The sequence below is a fragment of the Notolepis coatsorum genome, assembly GCF_963971535.1.
Source record: "Notolepis coatsorum genome assembly, chromosome: 8".
Lineage (NCBI taxonomy): Eukaryota > Metazoa > Chordata > Actinopteri > Aulopiformes > Paralepididae > Notolepis > Notolepis coatsorum.
The window spans coordinates 121292533-121318808 of NC_140172.1; the positions used below are offsets into that span (position 1 = coordinate 121292533).

General features: G+C 40.6%; 1 protein-coding gene across 3 annotated transcripts in view; it reads left to right on the top strand.

Annotated features, from left to right (window-relative positions):
* Positions 1-25924, top strand: part of aff4 (AF4/FMR2 family, member 4) — an 81500-nt gene extending 55576 nt beyond the window's left edge. For all 3 annotated transcript variants that reach the window (XM_084320724.1, XM_084320725.1, XM_084320726.1), the window contains 6 exons: positions 5134-5270; positions 5897-5968; positions 8068-8161; positions 8606-8649; positions 19595-19812; positions 21028-25924. In XM_084320724.1, the coding sequence (XP_084176850.1) occupies positions 5134-5270; positions 5897-5968; positions 8068-8161; positions 8606-8649; positions 19595-19812; positions 21028-21155 (693 nt within the window). In that variant the 3' untranslated portion in view covers positions 21156-25924. The remainder of the gene's footprint in view (positions 1-5133; positions 5271-5896; positions 5969-8067; positions 8162-8605; positions 8650-19594; positions 19813-21027) is intronic.
* Positions 25925-26276: the final 352 nt, after the last annotated feature.

A 26276-nucleotide genomic window follows, 5' to 3' on the forward strand; every position in this document is an offset into this window, starting at 1 on the left:
TGAAACCAAGTGTGTACCCCACCAGGTGTTATATGCAAAGTAGAGAAGCGGCAGCTTAAGGCTGTGTCCACTAATAGCCTTTTTTTCGAGGCGGACCGCTTTGAAAAAAGAAGAAAAAAAAAGCTTCAAGCGTCTTTCTGGGTCTCCCCAGAGCTCTCGCCAGCCACGGCTCCGCCCCTTCCTCGATGAGTTCCATTGATGAGCGCGCTGCTTTCCAAAAAAGTTGAACTAGTTTCAACTTTATGAGCTGGGAGCGCTCCGCCAAAAACGCTGCCGTCGAGAGCTCATAAAACGCGAGGCGCGGCTCTGGCAAGAGGAGCGCGCCTGACGCTTCTCCAGCATATAAATGAATGACAGAAAGGAGCTTACAACTCATAAAACGTCCCCTATGGACACAAGCCCTAAAGGATGTTTTGTGTGAGCCAATCGGAGGCGTTGTTACATTTTGGATGATTGTGGACAGAACAAATGTTGCGTCTTGGAACAAACATGCTTATTGGCTCACTGACTGAGATTAACTACTTGGGTATTGGAATTTGGTATAGAATGACAGTGTCATTCTATATCAAATGTTGATACCACAGCATTTTTCGATACCCTATACAATTGAAGTAATTCGATTGATACCATAAAAGTATTGCATTTCGATACCCAGTTTTTTTTATTAATATTTTCTTTAACCTAATGTAATCGGACATTTGCAGAAACTACAGCTTTGCAGATGGTAACATATCAGTCGGTTCCAAAAGTTCACTGTCCAAACTTTTCTGTCCTTCAAAACGGACACAAATCTAGTGAAGATGTACACGGCATCAACTCTGTCCAACAAACGGATGATACTCATTGAAAATGTATTAAGATCAAGACGTGCTCAGACGCAGAATCAATGTAACGTTAGCTGTAGCCTAATTGGGAAGATTTATATTTGCTGGCGAATTGAAATTCCAGATGGCCATTGGCCAGTATTTAGCGGCTAACGGAAACCCTGGCGTTAGAGCAGGTCCTGAAGCGGAAAACGAAATGCTTTTGTTACCTGTTCCTCCAGCTACTGTAAGCCGAGTAGGGTGTGGAGCTATAATTTGATTGTGGGTCTGGTATTAATAATTCACCTGAGGGTCATCAGATACCAAACTCATGCTTCTTTATTTCCACTTACATAGGGAGTCTTTAAGCCAGTCATAAGCATTTTTAATTCTTTATTACATTTATTTTTAGATGCAAAGCACCTCTGTTACCGGTCACTAATCTCACTAATTTAATTTAATCACCGATTCACTCACACTTAGCCGCTACGCCCCCTAGTGGCCGTCCCACAAGCATTTGATTAACATCAATCACACTTCCGCACAACATTGACATCACAGGGTGACATTCTGAGCTGTGTTTGTACTGTGGCTACGTTAGCCAATTATTTAGGTTACTGAAGGGTCGATGCGTGCAACGTATTTAACACTTTCCGTGCCGGAGCTCCGGTGCCCCAGAACCCTGTTGCGTGCCAACGACCACTTCAATGATAGAGCTCTCATATTTGCGAACGCATAAACTACATCTTAAATTATGGCTATGTGTATAATATGACCGTCGCTTATCAATGACTTGTTTGCAGTCAACATTGTCGAAACGGATTGTTTTTTAATCGGTTAATTTCCGTTTTATACCATTTTGAAAAACGCTCGTTTTATGAAAGTTCCAGAAAATTTCAGAAGATTCTGTGATAATCGCCCTTTACTGTAATACACAAAAATCTTTGTAATTTTTCGGCCTATTTATGGATTGTTTTCAAATAAACGCTAGATTATCGATATGTGTACTTATGCACGCTATAGAAGCGGGCTGAAAAATCGATTATCTCATTTCCTGATCAGCACACACACACACACACGCACACACACATAGGGCACACGTTGATATCTCTGTGAAAAAAGCTCTGATAATCCTAAAACTGGTCAAATAGATTCCTTACCTCAGATCAGATGCTCTCCAAAAAGATTCCAATTCCTGATTGCCATTCCAAATATCGATCGCGTTTATTGATTCAACGCTGGGTACTGGAAATATGTATTCCACGCTGTTCTGGGGCTCCACAATGGATCCGATCGTCTCGGGTGACTTGCCTGAGAAGTAAAATGAGGAAGCAGGATTTTTTCCCCCCCATGCGTTTCATTCAGTCTAATCCAAAGGGGTGCAGTACCACGGAGAGACGATAGGGGGCGGTATTTTCCCAATGGAGCTCAGAGAGAGTTCCAGTGGTAACGGGAGGCTAGATTGATGAAATATGAATGGAAATCACTAATAAAAAAATAAACGATCAAAAACGAGATCTCTCGTCTCTCTGGCACTCAGCGGTCGGCATGAACAAACAAGATATCTCGTCGTTGGCACTCGTTGTTAAGTCCCACTTAAATGATCGTCGTTAAGTTGCGGACATTCTGAGCTGTGTTTGTACTGTAGCTATGTTGGCTAAGTATTTAAGTTACTGATATTCTGAACCGTGTTTACTGTATCTATGTTGGCTAACTATTTAAGTTACGGACATTCTGAGCCGTGTTTATACTGTAGCTAGTTACGTTAGCTAAGTATTTAAGTTACTGATATTCTGAACCGTGTTTAGCTAGAACCATGTTTTGCAGTATTTGGTGATTTGGCAGGAAAGAGAGAGTAAGAGCTCAGCCTCTCTCTTCACCTAGGGCATGTGTAACTTGAATCTATACAACAATGCTACGCAGTGTTTCCCACAGGATTTTGTGAGACTGTGGTGGTGGGTGAACCTCAGGCCCTCTAGGAACTATTATTTGTTTGTACATTTTAAAGTTAAATGCATCAATCTGGTGCACTTTGAGAGCAAAATAAATAGGCTAGATCTATGATGAACTTTGTGCTCAAAACACAAAATTGACTAGACTAGTGCTTCCCAATCCTCTCCTCGAAGCACCCCAGCCGTTGTATTTGTTAAATTCCACCACCACCTGATTCAACTTAACTAGCCCTTTATTAGTTGAATTAGGTGTGCTGGTGGTGGAATTTAACAAATACATGGATCGGCTGGGGTGCCTCGAGGAGAGGTTTGGGAACCACTAGTCTAGTCAAATGAAGCAAAAGTGTAGAGCCATATGGAATCCGCGATCACGGAATCGCGGACGGAATCGCGGAATTGAGCAATAAAAATGGAATAAACTATAAAAAAAAGATTTTTTTTTATTTTTTTTTTATAACTTTTTATTTTTTTTTGTTGTGGGACTTGTACAGCACTTTGTTCAACTTTGTCAGTGCTGTAAAGTTTAAACCTTTTTAAATCTTAGACAAACAAAACACTTTGCTTTCATGAAATATTGTAAGCCGTCATTTGTCAGTCAGTGCCGAGTCTGACCTAATCTTAAATAACAAACGGCATTGCTTGTTGTAATTAACAAAGAGAGGCAGAGTTGATTTTGCAAAAATATATATATATATATTTTTTCTTTTCTTTTTAATCTAATTTTATTTTCATACCGAACAAAGCTTTGAAGTATTTAAGACAGCCCTATTAAATGGACTGTTATATCTTATTAAATTGTGGACATTTATTCATTCCCACTTATTAGACACTATTTCTGATGGTAAAATGAGCGTACAAAGCAAAATACAGAATTCTGAAATATTAAAACGGAAAAAACAGAATTTGGAAAAAAATAAATGGAATTTGGAAAAAAATAAAACTGATTTCATATGGCTCTACAAAAGTGGTTACCTGTGTTGAACTGGTTTATTTTTTTAGAAAATAAAAATATATACTGGATTACTATTACGACTACTACCACTGCCAATACTACTGATCCATCCCTATTGGCAAACATTATGTTAAATTTTTTTTTATTTTTTATACAATTTCTTTTTTGGTTCATTATAAAACTGTGGCGGGACTAATTACCGTACTTTTCGCACTATAAGCCGCAGCAGCTAAATTGAATGATGTGTACATATATAAGCCGCACTGGACTATAAGCCTCATGTGTTTTTTTTTTTATTGGTCTTTTTCCCCCTCCATTTTTCCTCCGATTTTCTCCCATCCCAATGTTAGTCGTATGCCAATTCCCAGTCCCTTCCTGGTCGCTGCGCTTTACCCCCCACAGTCAGATCATTTTGGGAGAGTGGAGGCTACCACGTGCTTCCTCCGACACACGTCCAGCCAATCACCGCTTCTTTTCACCTGGCAGCGCGGATCCTCCCTGAGAGGGCGTAGCGTGTGGGAGGACCACACTATCCCCCTCACGTCCAATCCGCGCTTAGCAGGCGCCCCGACCGAACTGTAGGAGTCGCTGTTTACAACGACCCGGACCCACCCCGCCAGCTTCTCCCACCCTCTGATACAGCCAATTGTATCAGTGCAGACGGCCAGCCAAGCTGGTGACAGCCTCATGTGTTTTAATGTTTAATTACCATATGTAAGGAGTGGAGCGGCTTAATTTGACTCAACACGGGAAACCTCACCCGGCCCGGACACGGAAAGGATTGACAGATTGATTGCTCTTTCTCGATTCTGTGAGTGGTGGTGCATGGCCGTTCTTATATTGAGCTTTAAGTTCCCACCTCTACAGAGAATGACTCCCATTGGGACACAATACTGTCGGACAAATAACATTAACTCATTTACAAGTTGTATTAAGTTTAGCAAATAAGGGAACAGATAAATAATATTTCAATGCAGTAAAAAAAGCAATATTTCGATTTTCGCGTTTTGTCCACATATAAGCCGCACCGTTATATAAGCCGCAGGGTCGAAAAATGGGGGGAAAAGCCACGGCTTATAGTCCGAAAAGTACGGTAGATTAATTAGCGGGCCGCCACAGTCTAGGTAATTAATGGGAAACACTGCTACGCATCTATGACTGTCATTGTTTCTCAGGGGAAAAAAAATATTTAAACTAAATAAGACTAATATGGGAAACAATATTAACTATGCTATAGTATATATTCTATTCAGTTAAACCTAAACACAGATTTGAGTACATCCTAATAATTACGGTAAGGCACACATCAGAGGCATACAACTGCAAGGCGGTATTTATGGTTTATCCAGCAGTTGCTTACTACCAAGGGATACATAGTTAACCCGTCGCTGTGTTTCCACTGTGTTTCCGCTGTGCCTGTGTGCAGTTGGACCGGTTTGAGAAGGCGGTGTTCTATCTGGATGCTGTGGTGTCCTTCGTGGAGTGCGGCAACGCCCTGGAGAAAAGTGCCCAGGAGGCCAAGTCTCCTTTCCCCATGTATGCCGAGACTGTGGAGCTCATCAAGTAAGGAGGAAAACAACACAAATATACTCATCTCTCACGCGCTACTTTTCTTCACAATATCACTTTAAAACATTGACATTTAAATGGTAAGGTATGTAAGTATTGTGTAAATTATTTTAATAACTCTTAAAGTTGCTCTAAGTGGTGTGTGTTCTTGTTAAAATAAGTGTTAAATAGCTCTACATTCCGACAGCCTTCACTGATGTATAGAGTGTTTGGCTAGTCCCTCAGCTCTGCAGTAAACGGGAAATACATTTCCTGGTATCCCTTCCCATTTTATCCAACCAATAAAATTTTTTGTATTATTACTTATTTCAAGAAATCTTACCAAGCCAAATGAGCTTATTGCACTGGCAGATCATTTTAGTTTCAAGTGCATATTTGCTTAAAAGTTCTTATTTTTTTCAGATTTCTTGCAGTGAGTTCTCAGAATAAATAAAAAACAGAATCAATTCTGTTTACTGCAGAGCGGAGGGACTGGCAGAACCATGTTACTGACCAGACAATCTATATCAGCGATGGCTGTCGGAATGTAGTTATTTTAACATGTCGATTTCTAAATAAATTCCATGTACAGCACCTTTAACCAATAGGCGGCTAAACGGACATGTGCTGTTCCCTTTCAGATACACTATGAAGTTAAAAAGCTACATGGCTCCAGACGCCACATCGGCAGACAAGAGGCTAGCTGTGCTGTGGTACGTACGCTGACTGTCTGACGGTGATGCTGGATTTCCATACCATGGAAAGGGGAACACCACCAAATTAAGAATTCCAATAGGTTGTTTTTCCATGACCTAGGAAAGTTGAATCAATATTTGTGAACATGAGCTACTTTCTCCCCAAAGCAAATAAGACTCAAAACTTGTGATGTCATCAGGTGTAAAGTCTGGAGCTTGCTCCATGGACAATGCATGCGGCACCGGTTTTGTGGACCCACAGAATTTAGTTTTTAGTTCTTAAAGGAACACGCCAACATTTTGGGAAATTAGGTTGTCTTCTCCAGGGAGAGACAAGAAGATTGATACCAGTTTCCTCTCTGTGCATTCAGTAGAAAGCTATCTGGCTGCATGTTAGCCTAGCTTAGCACAATGAATGGAAGCGGACAGTGCCGGTTAGCCTTCGGGAGAGGTGTTAGTTGGACAATGCCTAGGCCAGGGGTCGGCAACCTGCGGCTCCGAGGCCGCATGCGGCTCTTTAGCCAATCAGCTGCGGCTCCCTGGCCCAAAGAAAATATTTTTACCTTTTTTTTTTTTTTCTTTTTTGGAGATTGCTGTCATACTGTGACACTGAAATGAAAACATATTTCATCAACTAAGATATTTAGTCAACAAAAATATTTCATCAACTAAAATATACAGTACGTCACAGCCTCTCCCTGCCGTCTCCAAGTGGCTAATCTTGAGTTTCCGACCCCCCCAGTAAGCTAACCATGGATAAATCCAAAAAAGGAAAGTCTGAGGAAAATAGAGGGTTTAATTCAGCGTGGACAGATTAATTTGCTTTCACGACTAACGATGCAGGCTTACCTGTATGCCTGATATGTGGTGCGAAATTTGCGAACAACGAAAAATGTACTTTTTATTTTATAGATTTTCCACAAATAAGGGAAGGACTCAAATAGAGCTGCATAGTTCAGGGTTTTATTTCAAAGTAGGTCTACAGATGCCAGTGTTTTTTCTCCTTTTCTGTGTTTTATTTCAAAGTAGGTCTACACATGGTAGTCTTTTTTTCAAAGTGGAGTACTTTTTATTTTATAAATGTTCCACAAATAAGGGAAGGACTCAAATATACCTGAATAGTTCAGGGTTTTATTTCAACGTCGGTCTACAGACACCAGTGTTTTGTCCCCTCTTCTGTGTTTTATTTAAAAATAGGTCTACACAGCCAGTATTTTTTCTCCTCTTCATAAGAGTTTGAGGTTTTCCTTTGTTATAACGGGTAAAAACAGCAATAAAAAGTAATTTTTTTTAATTTTTGTTGCTTTATAACTCCATTAATGCAACAAACTGCTATAAGTATAAAGTATAATAAATCGCAAATTACTTTGGGTATGCAATTGTCAGGTGTTTTATGCTAAATGTGGGGTATGCTTGGGGATATATAAAACGTTATACACTGTTATCTTCATTTTAAGGGTAAATAGGTTGTGGGGCTCCCTGAGCATTTTATTTTGTTGGACAGGGGAAAAGTGGCTCTTTTGATAGTAAAGGTTGCTGACCCCTGGCCTAGGCTAACCGGAGAAGACGGTTAGCTAATTTCCCAAAATGTTGGCGTGTTCCTTTAAAACCCAAATCACTTGAGGTTTATTGTATAGTAATGTTCTCAGTTCTGAAGCATAACCTGTATACTCTGAACATTCCCCTGGGTGCTCTGTGTTATAATATTGTCCAATATTCTTTGACTATTGGACCACAGGAATAAACTGTATGCATTTTTGAATTGGGCATAGTTACTCTTTTAATGGTGTCATCCTACTCCACTCAAACAGACATGGTCTTTTCTTTGTTTTAATCAGTCTGGACTTTCACTGAGGAACCATATAAGTCCTTATTGTATTATGTTTTTAGATAGTTGTTTTCAAAACAAATGATTGTGTTGCTTACATTCATAGTGAAAGGTGATGTAATCACACTTGCACTCCAAATAAATACGATTTACTTTACAACTGCTAATATATTGGCTGCAAAACTGACTTATATAGTTCTGTGCAACGGTTAATTTCTTCTTTCCTTGACAAATATGCCTTGTTGCTGTTATTTCTACATAATAATTTGTGCTTCTCTTGTTCCTCCAGCCTGCGATGCCAGTCCCTCCTGTACTTACGGTTGTTCAAGCTTAGAAAAGAGAGCGCGATGAAATACTCCAAAACACTCACAGAACATTTAAAGGTACACAGAAAATAAATCATTGCTTGGTTAATAATTTTTTTTATAAAATATATACAAATCGTAAAAGTATACATATTTATAAAATATAGTATATTCTAAGTTGATCTAAAATGGTTCATTGAAGCAGTATTATAAAGATTTTGGGATGAAGATTGGATTAAAATATACTCTTTTGAATGAAAAAGCACCAAGACAATTGTATTGCCAAAAGAAAAAGATACCAATAGATTAATTCGCACTGTACTTTGCACTGGAAAAACCAAATACCATAAAATATCGCTATACTGTCAGAAATAAGAAAATAATTATAATATTGTAATACAAGTTTGAAGAAATGTTCTGGTTCTTATATATTCAGTTGTAACAAAAGTCACTGAATTTGTATCAATTAACTTTGTGGCTCCCACATGTATGACGTTCCTCTTCGTGTTTTGTGTTTCCCAGAATTCCCTGAGTAACACCCAGGCCCCCTCTCCCGGAGTGGGAAAGTAAGTTCATTTCTCCTTCTCTCCTGCAGGCCTCTCTAGTTTTCCTCCTCTCCTGCAGGCCTCTCTAGTTTTCCTCCTCTCCCGCAGGCCTCTCTAGTTTTCCTCCTCTCCTGCAGGCCTCTCTAGTTTTCCTCCTCTCCCGCAGGCCTCTCTAGTTTTCCTCCTCTCCTGCAGGCCTCTCTAGTTTTCCTCCTCTCCCGCAGGCCTCTAGTTCGTGGAAGAGATGTTTGGAAATAAAACATTTATTTCTGGGAAAAACCTCAAATGAAATAATGGCTCTGACCAATTTACCTATCGCAAAGCCGATAGGATAGAGCTGATAGCGGATCTATTTGAGGCACAGGGGCGGCGCAAGGAGGGTCGCATCCTCCCCGTCTTACTCACAGGGCGTTCAACACTCCGGTCATCGCTCAGAGACAGCCGGAGATAGGGGGCGGCGCAGAGAGGGTCGCAACCTCACCGTCATCATCGCGGGACGTCCAGCACTCCGGTCATCACTACGAGACAGCCGGAGACAGGAGGGCACGCAGAGAGGGTCGCATCCTCCAGTGAACTGGATGCCTGGTTGTCAAGCATCGTCAATATAATCCACCCCCTTTCCTCACGAATGGAACTAGTATTGTGGAGTCTGCTTTGAGCGTTTCCAGAGTTAGCAGCTGACGCTAGTTCGCTTAGCCTAGTCATGGGATAACTAGTTAGCAGCTAATGTTAGCCCATTGCTCACGTTAATTAAATTGCATGTCATTAAAGGTCTGCGCTAGTCTGTGTCTATAATGAAATGAGAGGACAGCTCTGCGCTAAAGCAAGTCTCATCTCAGCCGCGACGTGACAACATATACTCGATGTTCACGATATAGTAATTTACTACATCTCATGTAGAACAAGCCGCGATACATCGAGTATACTCGATATATCGCCCAGCCCTAGAGGAGCCACTCAGAAGGTTCAGCACTGCAGGCCAGACAGAAGGCGGCACGAAGCCGTTCCACGGGACCGGTCGAGACAGAGACAGAGGCCAAAAGGTTCTCCCATGTCTGCAGAAAAGCAGACATGGGAGAAAATAGACATCCTAACTAAACTAGACGGATTAATCTAAAGGTCAGTCCCCAACCAGGTGAGATCAGGGTAGGTTGAAGGAGAGAGGGAAAAGATGGGTCTTAAGCAGGGATTTAAAAGCTTCAACAGAGCAGGCGCCCCTGACGACGGCAGGTAATTTGTTCCATAGGTAGGGAGTAGAGATGTTCCGACACCATTTTTTCCTTCCCGATCCGATCGGCCGATACCGATACTGATCCGATACCAGTGCATACATTAAAAAAAAATATATATATATTATATAAATTATAAAACATAAAAAAAAAAATGTATACAGGTACTGTTTTATATATACAGTTTTTTAGTAATAACTATAAAGTAATGGTATTTATTCAACAACAGGTGATTGTATAGATTAGTTTCAGTAATTGAAAACTATCTCAATGAGTTCACCCACGGAAAGGTTGTTGGCACATTAGTTCCACACGGACATTATTCGTTGCTGCACTTGCTTCCACAAGGCTCCGTTTAAGTAGTAGAGGCTCTGTTGGGATTTTTGCACAATAAATATTCAACATTCTCTTTTGAGACTCCGCCTCAGACTCTTATCATTTGGCACTAAAAGCTAAACATTGTCACCGATATGGCTGTCCGCAACATGTCATTAATTGTGTACGCGAGGTGGTCGATCAGTGACGACGTTAACGTGAGCTAGGTTAGCTAGCATGAGCTACCGGTAGATGGAAAGACTAACGTTACTGGTGAAAATGTGATTTACGTTGGAATACTCCTTTGCCAACTTGCTGTACTTTGCTTGCAGGTCTGCAGCCATTATTGCTGGATTATGAATAGCCCCAACTTTAGCCAAGGTAACGCTAAAGCTAAAACTTTAACGTTAGTTAACGCTAGCTTTCGGTTAGCTGTTCAATGCTAATAACACCACCAAGCGAACCCATCAGAGCTCCCCGTCAACAGCGCTCTGTCGGGACGATGTGACATTTAAGAAAGTATCTGCTGTTAAAATGACATGGCATTGACTTTAATTCATGGTCGGTTAAAAACACGTTTCTTTTATAATGCTCATTGCTCACTCAGCAGACCGCAGTGTTGTTGATGAATTACGTCATATGGTATCAGAGCGCAGAATTAGAGGGTACTCGCCGATACCGATACCAGAATTTTAGGCAGTATCGGCGGCATTTAACAACTCTAGTAGGGAGCGCGTTAGACAAAGGCTCTGTGGCCGGCGGCTTTCTTTTTAACCCTAGGAATCGATAGAAGTCCCGCATTTTGTGAGCGCAGAGCACGAGCAGGCGAGTATCGAGAGATGAGATCGGATAGATAGAGCGGTGCAAGCCCATTTAAAATGTTGTAGGTGAGGAGTAGCACTTTAAAGTCGGATCGGGCTTGAATAGGAAGCCAGTGTAGGGTGGACAGAACTGGTGTGATGTGATCAAATTTTCTAGTTAGTATCCGTGCAGCCGCATTTTGCACGAGTTGAAGATTTTTGATGCTTGAATTAGGTAGGCCTGAAAAAAGTGCATTACAGTAGTCCAGACGTGATGAGACAAAGGCATGAATCAGGGTTTCAGCATCAGCCAGAGTTAAAATGGGGCGAATCTTTGCGATATTATGAAGATGGAAGAAGGCAATTTTGGTGAAATTTTTTATGTGCATTAAATGAGAGGGAGGAATCAAAGATGACTCAGAGGTTTTTTATGGTGGAGCTCTGGGATACATGACAAGTATCAAAGTTGAGGGAGATGTCCTGAAACAGGCCTCTGTGGTTTGGGGGGCCAACAATTAACATCTCAGTTTTATCTGCATTAACACTTTGGATGCCGGCGACATGTTATGTCGTTATTTCGCCCCGCCCGTTGAATGCCGACAACGCCAATTATCGTTTTTTTTTTATATTACCGATCTGAATTCATATTTCATCAACTGAGTCTCCCGTTGGTACAGCAGCCCCTCTAGGAGCTCCGATGGGAAAATACCGCCCCCTATCGTCTATCCCTGTGTAACTGCAGCCCATTCGATTACACAGGTTGATGGGTGGGTGGGGAGCCTACTGGCTCCACTATGCTGGCAAGCCGTCTGATGAAGAGGGAAGTGATAGCGAGACGGAAAGCAGCCGGGAATATATATTTACAGCAGCCAATAATCGATCAATAAACTCGATCGATATTTGGAATGGCGATCAGGAATTGGAATAATCCTTTTTGGAGAACATCTGTTGTAAGGTAAGGAGTCTATGTTAGGATAATCAGCTGATTTCACTGAGATATCGTGTCCCGTATGTGTATATGTGTGTGTGATGTTGAGGAAATGAGGTAATTGATTTTTCAACCCGCTTCTATAGCGTGCATAAGTACACATATACTATCGATAATCTAGCGTTTATTTGAAAACTATTCATAAATAGGCCGACAAATGACAACGTGACTAGTGTATTCGAGAATATTCCAGTAAATGCCGTTTATGACGGAATCTTTATATTTTTCGGAAATTTTCCGTCTGTGAGCCATAGGGATGGGTACCGAATTCGGTACTTTTAAAGGTAGCTACCGAAACACGTTGGTACTACAGAGTATCGATTCACGTGAGATCCAACGGTGCCAATTTTCGGTTATTTATTTAGTTTACTGCAAAACGAAAACCACACGTTGCGGTTCAGCTTGTGCAAACCAAGCGTTGGCACTTTTTGTGTGTGACGAGTAAGTTACTTACTAAGTGTAGTAAGATGACGGAGGCCCGCTAACATACGCTACATCCAGGGCACGAAATTAGAGCCCGCCATTGGCGGGCAGATTTTACGTTTGGCGAGTGAGACTGAGAGGTCTGTCCGCCATGTGGCGGGCAACGAAATAGTAATCTGAAAACCGATAGAAAAACATGATCCAATTCTTAGCGGAGTTCTCACTCGCTGTCTCAAGCACACAGACATGCAGCGCACTGCTCCTCCTCGGCTCCTCCTCCTCCTGCCCCTCCCAAATCCGTGTAAACACAGAGGCTATTGCCTCGGGCGAGTCGGGCAGTCTGCTGACTGCTCTAGTGGGACCTCTGTGAGCTAACGTTAGCTACCGTTACAAAATGACCCAGTCAACTATTCACTTTTAGTTTCATACATGAGGCATTGTCTAACGTTATCTAGCCGGCTAGCTACTGATGGCTCCTGATATCAACAAATGCTCCAGCAAGTCTAGTAGTGCATAATACCTCCGTTGGCTAGGTAGCTCACGTTAGCTCACTACGAAATGACCAAGTAAACAAAATAGTTCACTGAGGCGTTGTCTTAACGTTATCTAGCCGGCTAGCAGTAGCTACAGATAGCTCCTGATATCAATGTCTTATGACATTGATTCGATGCGTATTCGAGCCCCTGGCTTCCATCGCATGAGGGCATGCTGAATGTAGAGTATAGGGTACAGCTGCAGCGCCGGAGAATCCTTGCTGGAGCTGGAGGCTACTCGAGTATAGGGTCCAGCTGCAGCGCCGGAGAATCCTTGCTGGAGCTGGAGGCTACTCGAGTATACACACAAGACCGTGGAGCTGTTTGCAGATAGCGAGCATTTAGACTTGTTGCGTGGTGGTGATGTCTCGCAGATAATACAACTACAAGTATGATTATATAATATATATATTTTATTATAAAAAAAAAATTACAAAAAATTTGGCTGGTAAGAAATATGCTTGGCGGGTAGATTTTTCCCATCTACCCGCCACTGGCCAGTGAGTCAAAAAGTTAATTTCATGCCCTGGCTACACCATAGATATATATAATAAACATAATTATGCGTTACACACTGCCCCAGAGCCTTCTAAAAAGATTCACTCCCCCAGGTGAGAGACAACCAAATGTGTCATGAAGACCCGCCCTACTCTGCCTCTGATTCGCAGACTGTGGGTGGGGGAATGTGATTTGACCAAAGCAGAGTTCAGTTGACGGACACACAGACAGTGGAGCAGTCGACATGCAGAGTGACAGAGACACTGCTCCTGCTTGCATTTTGGCGCTGTCTCGCAGATAAGCATAGAACGCTGGTATTTTGACGTGATGACCCTTCCTTCTAATACATAATTTATGAAAAGAATAATATTATGTGTGTGACTGACTGTGTATATATTAAGGCTGTCAAAGTTAACGCGGTATTAATGCGTTATCGCCCGATTCTATTAACACCACTATTTTTTTTAACTTGCGTCACTATTAACTTTTAAGACATTTTGTTGATTTAATTTTTTTTTACTTTAAAATATTTTTTTTTTTACTAGACTTCACTCAGGTGTATTATTGATGCTCTCATTGATACTATGTTTGTTTCTGAAGTGTGTGTGTGTGTGAGATATAGAGAGAGAGAGGGGGTTGAGAGAGATGAGGAAGGGGCAAGAGAGAAAGAGAGCTGGGAGAGTAACAAGTTCCTCTTTCCCCTATTATTTCATGCACACTTTATTCATTGTTTTAAATTATTATTTTCTTTTAAGTTATTTTGTGCATCACTCTGTTTTGAATTTGATACAAATTTGCAATGCATGAGGGTCATCCTTTTGTGTTAAATGGCTGCATAAAGCAAGCATTTGTTGACTCGCATGTTGATTCGAGTATTAAAACTTGGAACTTGAAAAAGATCTGTTTAAGGTAGAAAAAAAATGCGATTAATCGAGTTAAATATTTTAATCGATTGACGGCACTAGTATATATATATGATCTAAATAAATAATAATAACTTTATTTGTATAGCACCTTTCATACAGGGGATTGCAGTTCAAAGTGCTTTACATCAGTAAGATGTAAATAATAATAAAGTAATAATAATTAGAGCTGGGCCGTTAACGCGGGACTATTATCGCGCGATAATACAATTGACGCCGTTAATCTATTTCTCAAAGTTGGGTCTGGGAGTGTGATGTATTGTCCTTAAATACTTGCCGTAGTTCCCAGCGTGACGCTGTGGTCTCAGGAAGTGATTGCGCGTATGTACCTGAGATGTAGTCTGAATAAGGTGTCAAACTAAAGTAGTGGTCCGGTAATCATTGTTATACAGGTGAGGTTAAGAAGTCCTCAGGATATAACACAATTCGGCGATGAGGACGTCTGAATCTGCGCAATGCAAGAAAGAAGTCCGTTGGGACCTTTGTTTACCATGTTAGCTTAGCGAGTTAGCATGTTAGCTAGGGATGGGTACCGAATTCGGTACTTTTGAGGTACCGAATCGAAACACGTCGGTACTACAGAGTATCGATTCAAGTGAGATACTTTTTTCTTTTCATGTCAACGTTCACACGCACAATATATGCTTACCTAGGATTTGACTTGATTCAACAACAAAGCAGTCGGAGCAATGGCAAGCCGAAAACTGTCGAAATTGTAGTTATTTGAAGTTTGGATTTTTTCTTTCACGGCTGAGGTAGGTAAATTAAATTTCTTGAGACTAAAGTACCGAAAAAAGGTACCGTTGGGTACCGTATCGGTTCAAATGTGAAAGGTACCCATCCCTAATGTTAGCTCACGTCGTGGCCCGGCACTTGGAAACATCTACATTAAGAAGAGGAAATCCACTTTACACACTAAAGGAAGGATCGACTGGACTATCGTGAGTGTTTACAACAGAAATGACTTGGGTTATTGGAAATATTGGACCGTTTGATGACAATGTGGAGCAATGGAACTGTTAAACTGAGCGTTTTGATTACTTCATTATAGCTAATGGAATTGAAGAGGACAAAGTCTTCAGAAGCGGTGTGTGAGCAGTCAGTCTGCAGAAGAAGTGTGTGAGCAGTCAGTCTGCAGAAGAAGTGTGTGAGCAGTCAGTCTGCAGAAGAAGTGTGTGAGCAGTCAGTCTGCACAAGCAGTGTGTGAGCAGTCAGTCTGCACAAGCAGTGTGTGAGCAGTCAGTCTGCACAAGCAGTGTGTGAGCAGTCAGTCTGCACAAGCAGTGTGTGAGCAGTCAGTGCACAAGCAGTGTGTGAGCAGTCAGTCTGCAGAAGCAGTGTGTGAGCAGTCAGTCTGCACAAGCAGTGTGTGAGCAGTCAGTCTGCACAAGCAGTGTGTGAGCAGTCAGTCTGCACAAGCAGTGTGTGTGTGAGCAGTCAGTCTGCAGAAGCAGTGTGTGAGAGCAGTCAGTCTGCAGAAGCAGTGTGTGAGAGCAGTCAGTCTGCAGAAGCAGTGTGTGTGAGAGCAGTCAGTCTGCAGAAGCAGTGTGTGTGAGAGCAGTCAGTCTGCAGAAGCAGTGTGTGTGAGCAGCATGTGGTGGAGAACAGTTGTGCTCCACTCCCCCCACACCGCCTGTCCACAGATGCAGCCAGGAGGAAGGAGAGTCTGTTACAATGTTTGTTGCAGCTTTAAGAAAATTAGCTGAACATTGTGAATTTAGAGATTCACTAAACGACACATTGAGAGACAGGCTTGTGTGTGGATTAAGAAATGAAGGTGCACAGAAGAAACTACTGACTGAGTGATTTGACACTGGAGAGAGCTGTCAATATCAGTGTAACAATGGAAATGGCATCAAAGGAAACCCAGCAGTTACATGCAACGACCAGTAGAGGGCACCAGGTCAGTGACGGGCAAAGCGGCCAGGGTCTGTGTTTTCGTTGTGGAAAAACAGGACATCTTGCACCAACATGTTGGTGTAAAGAAATGGATTGGAGTAATTGTGTAAAAAAGGCCACATAGAACCGTGCATGTAGAAATAAGAAGGGCACAGAAAATTACGATAAGTCTGGTTTTAAAAGAAACACTGGAAATTACAAAAAGAAGAGACATGTTCATGCTGTTGAACAAGGAGATAGAACAGCTAGTGACTCCTCAGATGAAGAGGAGAGGATAAATCTCCTCCTCTGGTCATTATTTGAGTAGAACACATATTTTGAATGCCTTCGGCAGACTTTTTTTTTGTTTTTTTGGAGCCATTTTAATCTAGATTAATATACCGTACTTTTCGCACTATAAGCCGCACCTGACTATAAGCCGCCGCAGCTAAATTGAATGATGTGTACATATATAAGCCGCACTGGACTATAAGCTGCAGGTGTTTTAATGTTTAATTACCATATGTAATTAGCATTGGGACACAATACTGTCGGACAAATAACAAGAATTAACTAATTTACAAGTTGTATTAAGTTTAGCAAATAGGGGAACAGATGAATAACATTTCAATGCAGTCAAAAAAGCAATATTTAGATTTTTACATTTTCAGGTTTGGTCACGTCTAGTCACATATAAGCCGCACCGTTATATAAGACGCAGGGTCGAAAAATGGGGGGAAAAGCCGCGGTTTATAGTCCGAAAAGTACGGTAGATTAACTCCAGGATTGCAGATAGATTAATCTAGATTTAAAAAAAGTATCTATGCCCACCTCTAGGTAGATTACATTTTTAGAGAGTAAACTACAGAAAGAAGGTACCGTTGGGTACCGGTATCGATTCACAGTATCGGTTCAAATGTGAACGGTACCCATCCCTAGTGAGCCAGCTATGTTTGACAAGCTGCCCGTCTGTTCACTGCTGCCCCACAGTGGCCTGAGCAGAGGCATTCCTTCTGGCATTCCTTCCTTGGCCTCCTGCAATGCAGACCCTGCATTGTTCTGCTATTCCTAGACACGTTTGGGATTATACTTTTATTTGTATTTTATTTTTACCAACTGACCGCTTGATTGACAGATTGGCTTTTAGACTTGGGGAGTCATGTGGTAGTTTTAAGACCCGCCTGGTTCTGGATTTTTTTTTTACCATAGGTGTTTTTCAAGGTAGAGGGTTTATATGGTTAGATTTATTCAATTGGTCTGGTATTTGATGGGAGCATAGTTTAGCAGAATTAAATGAGATCTGCGTTTTTACATTTGAGAAAAACAAGAAAAAAAAGTCATGGGCACAAGACTGTACCTAATGCAAAACTACATCTTTCCAGGAAAGGATTAATTGCATTTGACGACCAGTCTCGAGCAAACGCTGCCGCGCTGAGAGGATATTAGGAAACCAAAATAGTCAAAACTACAGACATAACACTATTGGAATTATACTCATGATTACTTGTTTGTTTTTAAACGCCTTTTCATGTTTCTAATGTTTCATACACTATGGAAAAGAGTAAAGATTACAATATAAAACCGTATAGTAAAGTTTGTAACAGTATAATAATTAAATAATGTATACCTCTGTCAAAGAGTGAACCTACACAATACGATTTGACTGTAATACTGTTTTTAATCTTCAATGGGTGGCCACAATGGGGGGAAATCACAGGTGGAACCTCACTCCCCAGATCTATACTAGCCGCTGATGGCAGCATAAAGAAATCTCTGCGCATTGCATCGGAAACCGGATGATATAGACACGAGGAAATGACTGCGTCATGAAATGGTTATAGTCCTAAGAAAGAGGGAGACCCAGGGCTTTCAATGGACGTCAAAATTTCATAAAACTACACTACCCAGCTCGCACCAGCCGATGTCAAAGCTGCAGCCGGCTGACGTTAAAAAAAAATATATTGACGTGAAAATTGACTATCTCACAGGTCAAACAAACCTGAACGTTATTGCCATAAAATACAACGTATATTGTTACAGCTCTTTGCTGCCCTGTAACGGGTGCCTGGTGGTACTAAATCCAGATTAAATTGATTGAATCCATAGATGTATGACTTGGCTAGGGATGTTCGATATTGGCTTTTTTACCGATATCCGATATACCGATATTGTCCAACTCTTAATTTCCGATACCGATATCAACCGGTTTCCCCCCAAAAAAATACTGAACAATTTCAGGTAATTAACATTGCATATCTCTTGTCTTGGAATTAACACCACATTTTATGCATACTTTTTTTTATAAATGTTTTTATTTTATTTTTTCAAAACATACATAGAACAAGACATCACAATACATTAGACTTAATAACAGACACTAACAACAATAATGACAATAAGCATAATAAAGACATAATATAAACTATAAAAGTACATTAACGGACATGACAAAAGGACAAAACAAAAACATGGCTCAGATGGCTACATATATGTTGTACAATGTATGTATAGCAATGGTGGCCATTAGGGAGTCGGCTCCTGGCCAATGATAGCACCCAGTGGACTGATACAGACTGTGTGTGGAGTGTGTACGTTTGTATACTTTTGACAATAAATAAAATAAGAATTTGTTCTTACTTGCTTGCCTGGGTAAATAAAGGTTGAAAACCGATACCGATAATTTCCGATATTACATTTTAATGCCAATATCGGACATCCCTAGACTTGGCCATAATAAGGTAATTTATTGACCTGATATTCAATATTAATATTTCAAATTGCATGTGTCCGGGTGGCAATATTCAGTACTGTATCTACAAAAAAACCTGTAAATCATCTGCCCTTTATTCATTTGCTTAGAATTTTAGTACACTTGATCTCAAGACTGTGCTGAATGAGCTCAGTGGCAATTATTCACGTCTGGTCAATGTTAGCATCAAAGATGAAAAAAAATATTTGATTCAACTTTTGCTTCATTACAATTTATTTACTCAAGCATAGTAACAGACACAATATTTCTGGCACTGGGAATACATTCCCTGAGGTCCATAGATGTCCCTAGATACCAAGAACATGCAAATGGTCCTTGTAGAAATGGAGTAATCTTCCATTTACTGGGTATGTACTTTTAGGCGCATTTTCTGAAAATATGGCTTGGGCTTAACCGGTTAATAATGTCTTGTCTTGCATGTACGTGGTCCATTACACTGCACTACTGTTTATTGGCCTTCCCAGCTTGCCACCACCACTAACCTAAAACATGTGGGAAATAATGCCGTTCTCTCTTTCTTTCTCTCGCTCTCTCTCTCACACATGTATAAATGGAGGCCTATTCTTTTATTACCCATGTCTGAGCCATGTTTTTCTAACCCCCACACAGTAAGGCCGCTGGTATGCCGTCTCCGGTCTCCCCCAAGCTGTCTCCCGGCACGGCGACCAGTTACTCTTCAGGCAGCAGCAGTGGGAGTGGCAGCTCGTCAGTAACCATACCTCAGCGCATCCACCAGATGGCCGCCAGCTACGTCCAGGTGACCTCCAACTTCCTGTATGCCACAGAGGTCTGGGACCAGGCTGAGCAGCTGGCGAAGGAGCAGAAAGGTAAACGGTGGTGTTGTTGTTCTTAAACTGATATCTACTCTGATACATGCCTGCCCATAATCCTCTTACGTATCTGTAGATACTATATCTATACATAACCCTTGCCTACTCTTACTAATAATACATTTTATTTATATAGCGCTTTTCAAGAACCCAAAGACACTGACGATAAGCAAAACAAATGAACAGAGAAACAAAGAACCACAGGGAATAAGCAACAGTATGAATACGCAAGACATAAAACCAACGGGTAACAAATACAAAGTCCAGTAGGAGAACAATCAGGGAAGTAAGGAAACCGAGGGGAGGCGGGGAGAGAGAAAGTAGGGGAGGTGGTAGGTTGGAGGAGGGTGGTTATGGGTAGGGAAGGTTGTATGCTTGGTAGAACATGTAGGTTTTGAGTTGGGATTTAAAGGTGGAGAGTCTCTGACAGTCTGAGGGAGGGTGTTCCACAGTCTGGGTGCAGCTCGTGAAACTGCCCCGTCACCAAAACGTTTGAGTTTGGATGACGGCACAGTGAGGGAAGCCGTGGAAGAGGACCGGAGGGAACGGGTGGGGCGGTAGGAGAGAAGGAGGTCAGTCAGGTAGGGGGGGGGGCAGGCTATGGAGGGCTTTGAAGGTCAGGAGTAGTCATTTGAAGTTTATGTGTTCCTTGATCGGGAGCCAGTGGAGGATAGGAGTGATGTGGTCACGGGACCGGGTGTTGGTGAGGAGGCTAGTTACGCTACTGGCCAGTATGAATACTGTCTTTATACCTGTATCACTGTACATATTGGTAGTACAACTCTGTACATGCATCTGATTAGCACTACACTCAGCAGTACTAATGTATATATTTTATACCCAGTTTCATCACCTGTACATTGTATACTGTTGCATTTTACCGTTACATTTGCTCTCTGGTTAGATGCCAAACCTCTTTACGTTGTACTGTACTTGTGCTGTATAATGACAATACATTTAAATCTAATCTAACATGACCTTCCAGCTTCATATGCAGCATTACTCCCAATTGGCCAAAATAACTAAAGGTCAAAGTTTATGTAAGACTATATTTCCTGTCCCACTTGTATTGCAATCATAAATCTTGGAAAATACAGTATTAGTTATCCACCTAACGTTGTACTTGCTTTACAAATTTGCCTGTGACCGGCATTGGATTTTCTGCCATTTAGTAATAATAATATAAAGTAATGTTTTTGTAACTCTTCCCAGAGTTCTTCACGGACTTGGACAAGGCGATGGGGCCTCTGATCTTCAACACCAGCAGTATGACAGAACTGGTGCGTTTCACGCGGCAGGGTCTCCACTGGCTGCGTCTGGACACCAAGCTTGTTCCCTAGAGAGAGAGACTCTTACCTTTTTTTTACAGGCTGCTTCCACTCACACACCACAGGCACTTCTATACACACATCTGTGTGCTCAGTTGTGCGTGCACACAGTTACACACACACAGGCACATGCAGTCAGTCACACACACACACACACACACACACACACACACACACACACAGGCACATGCAGACGCGCACACATACACACACACAGGCACCGTCCACCTCTGGTCCTCCATGTACTTGTGATGAACGTCTCAAGACATGTCTCCAACACTGTGTCCGTTCTCTACACCAGCTTTGCCAAAACACTGAGCAATTGGGAGCATCTCACACCCTCCGCAGCGCCTCTCACACCCTCCGCAGCGCCTCTCACACCCTCCACAGCACCTCTCACACCCTCCGCAGCGCCTCTCACCCTCCACAGCACCTCTCACAACCTCCACAGCACCCCTCACACCCTCTCTCACAACTGCAGCACGGGCAGGACAGCGTCTTCGCCACCACAGCACAGAAGAAAAAGCGTCTTTATCTACTACGTATATCAGCGTCATTACTCCATTATCTTTTGGTTTTGTAACAGAAAGCCATGTTTTTAACTTTTATCTGGCTCTGAAGCGTTCAATGAATTGTTATTTATGAAGACGAATACACTAAAATGTGGTTTAGTTTATGGGCTACAAGCACATTTTGACTTAATTTGGCTATTGTTTTTTTCAGTTATTTTTCTTTTCTTTTCTTTTCTTTTAATTTTTACCAAAGTACCTCCCTTGAACACCAAAGGTGCTTTAAAACGAAGGTTTTTCTCTTTATCTTTTTTGTGCCTTGTACGTGAACTACAGGAAAAACGGATGAGTACCATTATGTCCAATACGTATTTACATGTTCCGCTTCTTTTTAATTATTTTTTTTTCTTTCTTTTTTTTACTCTTTTCTTTCTTATGACTATGGAAGCCATTTTGTGCTTTCGAACACCATTTTTACGCAAAAACAATTACGCAACAAAAGTGCATAATGTGTCCTTCAAGGACATTTTAACCAATTATGGAGACACTCGTCTTTGCTGGAGACACTCGTTATAGTCGAAGTGCTCGGAAATAAACTGTTTCCGGTTTTAATGGCTTTGGTACCTGGTAGCCAGCTGTCAAAATTACTCTTTCCTGTAACCTTATTCAGTGTTTCCATGTTTTCCATTGATGTAAAGAAGAAAGTGAGTTACTAGTCAAGAGATCCTGAGTGCCCATTTGCCTTATTCACAGCCATGTTTAATGAAAATTAAGATGGGGTGAGGAGGCCATATTCTAACTGCTACAAATTTCATTCCGAAGTAGCTGTTTTTTTGCGGCTCCGTTTGTTTACATGGATCAGTGAGCAGATTACTAATTCACTCACATTAATTTCAAAACACGAAGACTATGGCAGTTTTAAAACAACCCGAGTCAGGTAAGCATGGGTCTGTAATTACGTTAGGGGTGTTTTTAATGGTGTTAAAGTTTTAGTATTGAAGTGAGGCGGCACCTCTTCATCTTCCCCACCTCATCAACCAATATGTGAATAAGGTGAATGAACGCCTAAGATGGTTTTCGCTCAGTTTGTCTCCACCAGGCAAGCGTCTGTACACCCATCTTGTTTTGCCGTCATCTATTCCCTTCAAACACGCCTCTAGGAGCTACTGTAGAGGTTGCTCTGGGGATAGGCCCACATGGCCTGAGGAAGGTCTAGTGTGGGTACTTGATAATGTGGGCATACATTTCTTTACAAATGTCTGTCCTATGAATTAAACTGATGGAAATGTTAACTTTGAGGAATGCCACTTTGTAGTCTATTTTGAGCCAACAAAAAATGAAAAACTCTTCCTTTTAACTGTAGCTACTCGACTACACTTCCTCTAAGAGACTCATTAATGCTCTGAAGTTCCAGAACACTTCAGTGTTTCTTTCTGTAAAACGTTTTTAACACTCTTCTTACTCATTAAGGAATCTCCCAGAGGAACAGTCTCTTCCAAAACACGTGTCGTTCTGTTGACCTTTCCGAGGCGTGCAAAGGGTTGCTGCTCATAGTGTATTTTTCTAAGGAAGAGCAGGGTGTGTCTTAAGTATTGCAAAATTGTATTCGTGTATACAATGCAGTTATTTACATTGCAGTTTGTGAAGGAAAAGGGCCAGTGCGAACTGAAAAATAGGAGAGAAGGCCTTTTAGGAAAGAAGGTGAGTGGACGGATGAAGCTGTAAAGTAGCTTCAGATTAGCAGTGTTGAACAATTAAAATGAAAAAAAACGATGGTTATATATTCCAATTGCAAAGTAAAAATGGCCAATATAGATTTTTATTTATATACCGAGCGGTTTCTCTGGCGAAGCAAAGTTATAACTTTCAAATGCATTAAAACAAGGCTTAAAACAAGGTTGAACAGGGGTCATGAAATGCAAAGTATTTCTATTGTATATGTAATTATTGCTATTTAAATGAAATTAAAAAATAAATAAGTAGTTCCTTGATTCTCTACCTAGCATAATAGTCATAAGTGTATTACAAAGAAACTAAGGAATATTTCACCTAATTGTCTATTTATGATGCAGCAGGCAGGTGGGGCCCACAGAATCACACTACCTGTTGCCCTGAGAGAGTTGTCTTGGCTTGATTTCAGTGATGTTCATCAGCGGTCACTAGGGCTGGGTGTCGCCACCCATTTCCCCCAATCCATTCCGATTCACAAGGTCCTGATTTGATATGGATTTATTTGCCAATTTTGCTTGGATATGAAGGGGATTCTCTGAGAACGAATGCTGTAAATTGGAGACCTCTAACCTGTATTAAAAATATGAATGTTTACATTTGAATATTGAATTGACCACAAAGCGGTTACGTTAATGTACTTTTTATTTATACATGACCAATACACTACAGCAGTCAACACAATATAGCATATATATATATGGGATTTATGAATTGATATCAGATTATTCAAATGATCGATTTGAATCTGGAATATATGTTTTGAACCCAGCCCTAGTGGTCACCCACAACAACACAAAGGATGTTTTTTTTTTTTTGCCTCGCCCACTTCCTAAAAATAACATGCTGGAACACTAGAACCCTTTTCTTATTGGCTCCCTGTGTTTTTTGTTTGTTTTTTTTTGTAGGGGGGATACTGTTATTTCATCTTACATTGGAAAAATTGAGAGACGGAGGAACAATTATTTTATTTTTAATCTATGCAGGATTTTTACAACAAAAAAGATCGTTTTCTGAAAAATACATATTTAATTTTTACACTTGGGACACCCCCACCCCCCATGTCTGATAAGAAGCCTGTTGGATACAACTGTCCAATGCCTTTTAGCTTTTGCATCTTTGTGTACTGGTTTAGTATATATGTGTATATAGGTCTGTTTTTATAACCAAACACGGATGGCTTGAGCCATTTTGTACCTTAAGCTGGAGGCCACTTTTCTCAATTTAATTTCCTCTGGGTGGTTTTGTTTTGTTTGTTTTTTTGGTCAGCCCACCCACTCAATGTCTTCATACACTGGTACACTTCCTAATTCTAGGTCCAACACTTGTGTTCCATACAGTATATAATAGTCAAATGTACAAATTTAGCTTTAGGGTAATTTCTAACATTTTGCTACTCATATTTATTTATTTTTCTGCCCCTTTGCCTAGCCCTAGTTAATTTCTTCTTAGCTTTTTATTTTTATTTCTTTGCCTTTGTACTGAATGCCATTTTTATTTAGGAGGATGTTGATAATATGTGGGTTGTTTTGACTATGAGATTTCAGTGTAAGTAGTAATTATTAATTCTAACTTGAAAGAATCCAGGGTAAGATATTACATTTTCTGACATTCAGTAGAAAGATGTTAATACTTGCATGTTTCTATTTAAAAAAAACAGATGTATAAATTGTACATAGAACATTTCTTTAAGGGTGAATTTCTACTACAGGTTGACATTTTTATTGCAATTTAAAAATGTTGTACATATATATGTGAGATATTATATGCACATTTCTTTTCTCTCTGAGCTTTTGTGTATTTTTCTTCCATGTTGTTATAGATGACATCCTAGTCTCTTAAACATTGCATATCGATTTGTTAATCATTTTGTTACCGTATTTGTACGCCTTTGTCTTCTGCTCCAGAACACGGTCTGTTAATATCACGGTCGCCATCATAATCAACGATGTCTTTTTAGATCCAAGTGCTAATATTTTGTCCCCTCTGTATTTAATATAGAGACGTGTAAATTCATGAAATGTATATTGTTGATCACGTTTAAAATGGATGGACGGACGTGCGGAAATGAGGTGTATACAGTCAAAAGTCATTATGTACAAACCATCTGTTTCTTCCTCACGAGAAGGCTCTACTTAATGCGTATCCCTTTTGAACAATTGATTTGAAATGTCTTTTGAAACAAGAGGTATTTCTCTAAATGTCAGAATGAGTTGTAGGAGTTTATACGGTATGTTGTGCCACTTCTTTTTTTTTTAAAGAACAATTGTCTCAAGCAAAGCAGCATACACACAAAGTACAATAGTTTGAAATTGGGTTAGTTTTACAAGAACTGACGATAGAGATGCTATATATTATGGATGCAATATTAAGTAAAGGTACTCATTGAGTTTGGTCTTCAAACTTGGGCTATCATGTAATTTAAAAACAAAACAAAAAAAACATTCTTGTGAAGTGAGTATTACTTGTTACTAATGGGAGTCTGTCCTGAATATTCTTTGTATTTTGCCGTATTGAGAATAAAATATATATGGTTATGTTTAATGGATCTCTATGCCATCCTCTTCATTCTGTATTCTGTTCCCACTTATTTCAGCTTACATTAATCTTGCATAACCCCCCCGCATTTACTTTGTGCCAAACTGGTGGGCTTTGAGTTTATTTAGGAACATTGGATGACATTTAACATTTAACTGCTGCACAGAAGAGGGAGGAGGTGATCTCGCTGGCCACACCTTCCAAGTTTGTCATTAAAAACACAAAATTATTTTGCCGTTACAATGAAACATCAATACTAAGTATATCAGACATTTAAAATGGTGCACTTATCTAAGCTAAAATCGAACATATCACACATCTAAAATCCACTGTCATTTAGGGGTCTGGGCTTGGTCTG